This window comes from Oncorhynchus masou, unplaced genomic scaffold (genome assembly GCF_036934945.1).
Source record: "Oncorhynchus masou masou isolate Uvic2021 unplaced genomic scaffold, UVic_Omas_1.1 unplaced_scaffold_1165, whole genome shotgun sequence".
NCBI lineage: Eukaryota > Metazoa > Chordata > Actinopteri > Salmoniformes > Salmonidae > Oncorhynchus > Oncorhynchus masou.
In genome coordinates this window covers 175,003-182,549 of record NW_027001411.1, presented here as the reverse complement: position 1 = coordinate 182,549, position 7,547 = coordinate 175,003, and the positions used below count along the sequence as shown (strand labels likewise).

The 7,547-nt window shown below is 45.5% G+C and overlaps 1 protein-coding gene across 1 annotated transcript; it reads right to left on the bottom strand.

The window, feature by feature from the left end:
• Positions 1 to 267: 267 nt before the first annotated feature.
• On the bottom strand, positions 268 to 6,801 carry LOC135529495 (general transcription factor 3C polypeptide 1-like; the record flags this gene model as incomplete). The annotated part of the gene is made up of 5 exons (XM_064958185.1): positions 6,346 to 6,801; positions 5,488 to 5,691; positions 3,213 to 3,389; positions 1,626 to 1,769; positions 268 to 364 (listed from the first exon to the last, which is right to left on the bottom strand). Coding segments are annotated over exons 1-5 (843 nt in total), but the record flags the coding sequence as incomplete, so codon positions are not given.
• Positions 6,802 to 7,547: the final 746 nt, after the last annotated feature.

The following is a 7,547-nucleotide window of genomic DNA, read 5'->3' as shown; positions in this document are numbered from 1 at the left end:
TCTCTAACCACACACTGCTGATACACACTCTCAAACCACACACTGCTGATACACACTCTCTAACCACACACTGCATGTCCTGGTACACACTCTCTAACCACACACTGCTGATACACACTCTCAAACCACACACTGCTGATACACACTCTCTAACCACACACTGCATGTCCTGGTACACTCTCTCTAACCACACACTGCATGTCCTGGTACACATGCATACAAGGTCCGCTCAACGATGCAATGTTGACTGGAACACAGAGGTCTCACCAGTTGGTCTCGTAGTGTGATCATGGAGGCTGTGTGGTTGGGCGCCTCTGACAGGAGGTTAGAGGTCAACTCCATCAGGATATCATACTTACTACGCCTGGAGAGACAGAGAGACCCAACCAAATCATGAGAAAACAAAAAGATAATTACTTGACACATTGGAAAGAATTAACAAAAAAACAGAGCAAACTAGAATGCTATTTGGCCCTAAACAGAGAGTACACAGCGGCAGAATACCTGACCACTGTGACTGACCCTAAACAGAGAGTACAGAGTGGCAGAATACCTGACCACTGTGACTGACCCTAAACAGAGAGTACAGAGTGGCAGAATACCTAACCACTGTGACTGACCCAAAATTAAGGAAAGCTTTGACTATGTACAGACTCAGCGAGCATAGCCTTGCTATTGAGAAAGTCCGCCGAAGGCAGACATGGCTCTCAAGAGAAGACAGGCTATGTGCACACTGCCCACAAAATGAGGTGGAAACTGAGCTGCACTTCCTAACCTCCTGCCCAATGTATGACCATATTAGAGAGACATATTTCCCTCAGATTACACAGACCCACAAAGAATTCAAAAACAAACCCAATTTTGATAAACTCCCATATCTACTGGGTGAAATACCACAGTGTGCCATCACAGCAGCAAGATGTGTGACCTGTTGCCACGAGAAAAGGGCAACCAGTGAAGAACAAACACCATTGTAAATACTAGAGGTCGACCGATTAATCGGAATGGCAGATAACTTGAAATCGGCCTTAATTATTCATAACAATTGGTATTTTTGGACACCGATTTGGGCCCCCCCAAAAAATGTTACACCTTTATTTAACTAGGCAAGTCAGTGAAGAACACATTCTTATTTTAAATGATGGACTAGGAACGGTGGGTTAAACTGCCTTGTTCAGGGGCACAGCGACAGATTTTTACCTTGTCAGCTCGGGGATTCAATCTTGCAACCTTACAGTTAACTAGTCCAACGCTGTAACCACCTGCCTTACATTGCAATCAGGTTAGAGAGTGAATCAGGTTTAGAACTGAATCAGGTTTAGAACTGAATCAGGTTTAGAACTGAATCAGGTTAGAGAGTGAATCAGGTTTAGAACTGAATCAGGTTAGAGAGTGAATCAGGTTTAGAACTGAATCAGGTTAGAGTGTGAATCAGGTTTAGAACTGAATCAGGTTAGAGTGTGAATCAGGTTTAGAACTGAATCAGGTTAGAGTGTGAATCAGGTTTAGAACTGAATCAGGTTAGAGAGTGAATCAGGTTTAGAACTGAATCAGGTTAGAGTGTGAATCAGGTCTAGAACTGAATCAGGTTTAGAACTGAATCAGGTTAGAGAGTGTGTACTGACCGGTCGACGTGGAAGCGTTTGAGCAGGAGCAGTATGGAGTGTTGCTGTGCTCCGCTGGCCAGTCTGAGGACATGAGACTGCATGGTGATCAGATCATTCTGTGTCAGAGACTTCCTCAAGTAGTGCATCTTCCTCGGGTCCGTCCTGCACCAATCACAACGCAGCTTATTACATAGAGTGACCAATCAGAACAGACAATAAGTGGTATACTTTGCAGAGATGAGAAAGTGACAGAGAGCATGCTGGTAGATAAACACTGGTAGATAAACACTTTCCTACTTGAATGAGCAGGAGTAGCTAAAGAGGTAGCAATGTGTTTTCCTACTTGAATGAGCAGGAGTAGCTAAAGAGGTAGCAATGTGTTTTCCTACTTGAATGAGCAGGAGTGCAGGTCTCTCAGTAGCTAAAGAGGTAGCAATGTGTTTCCTACTTGAATGAGCAGGAGTGCAGGTCTCTCAGTAGCTAAAGAGGTAGCGATGTGTTTTCCTACTTGAATGAGCAGGAGTAGCTAAAGAGGTAGCAATGTGTTTTCCTACTTGAATGAGCAGGAGTGCAGGTCTCAGTAGCTAAAGAGGTAGCTATGTGTTTTCCTACTTGAATGAGCAGGAGTAGCTAAAGAGGTAGCAATGCGTTTTCCTACTTGAATGAGCAGGAGTAGCTAAAGAGGTAGCAATGTGTTTTCCTACTTGAATGAGCAGGAGTAGCTAAAGAGGTAGCAATGTGTTTTCCTACTTGAATGAGCAGGAGTAGCTAAAGAGGTAGCAATGTGTTCTCCTACTTGAATGAGCAGGAGTAGCTAAAGAGGTAGCAATGTGTTATCCTACTTGAATGAGCAGGAGTACACGTCTCTCAGTAGCTAAAGAGGTAGCAATGTGTTTTCCTACTTGAATGAGCAGGAGTACACGTCTCTCAGTAGCTAAAGAGGTAGAGATGTGTTTTCCTACTTGAATGAGCAGGAGTAGCTAAAGAGGTAGCAATGTGTTTTCCTACTTGAATGAGCAGGAGTAGCTAAAGAGGTAGCAATGTGTTTTTCCTACTTGAATGAGCAGGAGTAGCTAAAGAGGTAGCAATGCGTTTTCCTACTTGAATGAGCAGGAGTAGCTAAAGAGGTAGCAATGTGTTTTCCTACTTGAATGAGCGGGAGTAGCTAAAGAGGTAGCAATGTGTTTTCCTACTTGAATGAGCAGGAGTAGCTAAAGAGGTAGAGATGTGTTTTTTCCTACTTGAATGAGCAGGAGTGCAGGTCTCTCAGTAGCTAAAGAGGTAGCAATGTGTTTTCCTACTTGAATGAGCAGGAGTAGCTAAAGAGGTAGCAATGTGTTTTCCTACTTGAATGAGCAGGAGCACAGGTCTCTCAGTAGCTAAAGAGGTAGCAATGTGTTTTCCTACTTGAATGAGCAGGAGTAGCTAAAGAGGTAGCAATGTGTTTTCCTACTTGAATGAGCAGGAGCACAGGTCTCTCAGTAGCTAAAGAGGTAGCAATGTGTTTTCCTACTTGAATGAGCAGGAGTAGCTAAAGAGGTAGCAATGTGTTTTCCTACTTGAATGAGCGGGAGTAGCTAAAGAGGTAGCAATGTGTTTTCCTACTTGAATGAGCAGGAGTGCAGGTCTCGCTGTAGCTCTCCCTGCCAGCGGGCCCTCCCCACCCTCTCCAGGATACAGTATGAGTGGTCAGTCAGCTTCAAGTCCGGGTCTCCTCCGTCACCTATTAACACCCTGAACCTTAACCTCTGGGAGGCCACCATTACCAGCTTCCTCCCCCACCTGGAGGAGGAGAGGTCATCATGGGTTAGGGGTTGTTTTAGGACCATTCTGAGTATCTACCTGACTAGTCGATGACAAGTTGTGGATTGATTCTACCTGGAGGAGAGGTTATCAGCTAATGTAATGTTAACAGCCGGTCCCATATTACATTTACATTACATTTAAGTCATTTGGCAGACGCTCTTATCCAGAGCGACTTACAAATTGGTGAATTCACCTTATGACATCCAGTGGAACAGCATATCACCGTTTCCAACACCAACGTGCGCCACCGTTTACAACACCACCGTTTACAACACCACCGTTTACAACAACACCGTGCGCCACCGTTTACAACACCACCGTGCGCCATCGTTTACAACACCACCGTACACCACCGTTTACAACACCACCGTTTACAACGCCACCGTTTACAACAACACCGTGAGCCACCGTTTACAACACCACCGTTTACAACACCAACGTGCGCCACCATTTACAACACCACCGTGCGCCACCGTTTACAACACCACCGTGCGCCATCGTTTACAACACCACCGTACACCACCGTTTACAACACCACCGTTTACAACGCCACCGTTTACAACGCCACCGTTTACAACAACACCGTGAGCCACCGTTTACAACACCACCGTTTACAACACCACCGTTTACAACACCACCGTGCGCCACCGTTTACAACACCACCGTGCGCCACCGTTTACAACACCACCGTGCGCCACCGTTTACAACACCACCGTACACCACCGTTTACAACAACACCGTGCGCCACCGTTTACAACACCAACGTGCCCCACCGTTTACAACACCACCGTTTACAACACCAACGTGCGCCACCGTTTACAACACCACCGTTTACAACACCAATGGGCACCACCGTTTACAACACCAACGTGCACCACCGTTTACAACACCAACGTGCACCACCGTTTACAACACCAACGTGCACCACCGTTTACAACACCAACGTGCACCACCGTTTACAACACCAACGTGCACCACCGTTTACAACACCAACGCGCACCACCGTTTACAACACCAACGTGCAACACCGTTTACAACACCACCATTTACAACACCACCGTTTACAACACCAACGTGCGCCACCGTTTACAACACCACCGTTTACAACACCAACGTGCACCACCGTTTACAACACCAACGTGCACCACCGTTTACAACACCAACGTGCACCACCGTTTACAACACCAACGTGCACCACCGTTTACAACACCAACGTGCACCACCGTTTCCAAAACCACCGTTTACAACACCAACGTGCACCACCGTTTACAACACCAACGTGCACCACCGTTTACAACAACACCATTTACAACACCACCGTTTACAACACCAACGTGCACCACCGTTTACAACACCATCGTTTCCAACACCACCGTGCGCCACCGTTTCCAGCACCACCGTTTCCAACACCACCGTTTCCAACACCACCGTGCGCCACCGTTTCCAGCACCACCGTTTACAACACCACCGTTTCCAACACGCACCAGTTTATTGCTTCCACCTTACAGATCTACAAACATTGAAGTGGGCGATATACCATTTATATAGCATACGGGGGCATTTCGAAACACCGATGGTGTGATTTTCAATATCGCCTTCGCGCTCCGCCACCGCTGATAACGGAGTATAACTATAAGTGTCAAATTAGATCCAGCTCAGGGATACAGCTATGCGTTTGCTAACTTGTTAAGATCAAACTTCTTGATTACAGCCGAAACATACCAGCCTGAGTAACAGCCAAGGAGAGGTGGAGGAATTGGGACCAGCTGGATATGAATGTGTTAGAGATATCTTTTTTATTTTACCTTTATTTAACTAGGCAAGTCAGTTAAGAACCAATTCTTATTTTCAATCACGGCCTACCGAGGAACAGTGGGTTAACTGTCTGTTCAGGGCCAGTACGACAGAACGACAGCTCGGGGATTTGAACTTGCAACCTTCCGGTTACTACTCCAGCGCTCTAACCACTAGGCTACCCTGCCGCCCCATCTTCAATACACACACAGACACAGACACACACACAGACACACACACACACACACACACACACACACACACACACACAGACACACACCTTTTGAAGGCGTCCTCTAACGTTACACATGGCGTCAGGTTGGTGGTGCGGATGATTGGGGTGACGTTTCTCCTCTCCTTGAAGAAGACACACGAGCCCTGGATTCCACTCTTATCCTCCAATAAGATCTGGACAGGGTAGGAGTCCACTCTGTCCCAATGGGATGCTTCCTGAATCCCCGTGTCTGGATCTATGTCTGCAAACCTGAAGAACAGACATACGGCATGGAGAGGGACAGTGGCGTTGGCAACTTGCATGTAGCTAGTTGAACATTTGGCACTAGATATTTAGCCATCAAGGTTAGTTAACTAGTTAGTAGTGTCAGCTTTGGTGACACTACTAACTGAATGATTTTACTAGCTAGTTAGATATTTTGTTTCAAATTCATAGGCTATCAAACAATGCCATAACGCTACAAATGTATGACATAGGGAAAATGTATAGCAGGACTGTTGTTGGGAACTGGGAAATCCAAGTTCAAAACAAATTTTTGTAGTTGGAGCTAGTTTTTTCTCTCCAATTTCTCATTTGTTTTGAACGTACTGAAGTAGCTTGACAAGTGACGGCTAGATCACGCCGACAAGTGTCAATGCATTTTGGTCGACCAGAAGAAGTACATTCATTCCAATTTAACGCAACGGTTGCCTTGCAACATAGCGTTGCAGAGCGTTCTGTGTGGTACGTACGTTGGATTTATCTCAAATATGCGTCAAACTGTACGCGTAAACAGCTTGACAGAAATGGTAGCATTAGGTAAATGATGAACTTTTGTTGCACACATATCCAGATGATGCTCCGTCCCATTTTTTCGTACTGACACTGTACGTGTGATCGACGCGGAAGACAACTCCAACCTACCGGTCGACGAGCACGACGTCCGCTCTCTCTTGCGGCAGCTCGAAGAAGTCGACTTCGTGGTTCGAGACCAAGGATTTCCAAATGAACTCTTTAGTACACGAGTCAAGATTCCGTGGGAAAGCGGGGTTCCTCTTTTCCAACCGAATCCACAGAGAGGGGATAGTAACCCCGTCCAGTCCCTCCAACGCCACTTCGTCCGTTACTATGTCTAGCGGATCCATGTCTAGCAAACTAACGTTAGCTCACTAGCTCCGCTGCAAATTCGTAACTCAAAAGTTTAAAAAATGACCAACTACTACTGTACCGTTCGATATGCATTCAAAGCATCTGCATTGTGTCCTGTTTAATTAAAACCGCTGAATTAAACGTTAAATCAAGCACATTTCACGCAGAAATGTATGTTTTCTTTGGAAGCTAACGTTCCAACTGTGTTCCTATCGTGACGTTGCACGTGTAAACTTTGACCTTGTGCTGTACGTCATTCCGCGTCACTCGAACCGTCGAGTCTCCTGGAGGACATTTCCCAATGTTCCACAAGATGGCGTCCTACTCACATTTACCTGTAAACATCAAAACGGAAACTGTATAGTCATCGTCACAACAATTCATTGAGGGCAATAAACTGAAATCAACAAACGTTATTGCATCCAACTCCTGATATTAAAGGGCTGAGCCAGGGTCGTTACAATATGCTGCGGAATAGCTCGGGACTGTCCTTAAAGTGGGGCGGCAGGGTAGCCTAGTGGTTAGAGCGTTGGACTTGTCAGCTCGGGGATTTGGACTTGTAACCGAAAGGTTACATAAAGGTAAAAAAAAAAAGGTTAAATAAAGGTAAAATAAAATAAATAAAAATAAAGTGAAGGAAACAAATATGAGGATTGTTCAATAGGAACTGTCCCTAGGGATGCAGACTAGTTTTTTATTTTACTAGCCAAGTCAGTTAAGAACAAATTCTTATTTTCAATGACGGCCTAGGAACAGTGGGTTAACTGCCTGTTCAGGGGCAGAACGACAGATTTGTACCTTGTCTGCTCAGGGGTTAGAACTTGCAACCTTCCGATTACTAGTCCAACGCTCTAACCACTAGGCTACCCTGCCGCCCTAATATGCATTAGATTGGTAGTAGGGATGCACTGATATTACATATTTGGCTGATATCCAATATTTTCCTTGCCAAAAACCCGATACCGATATAAAAAAAT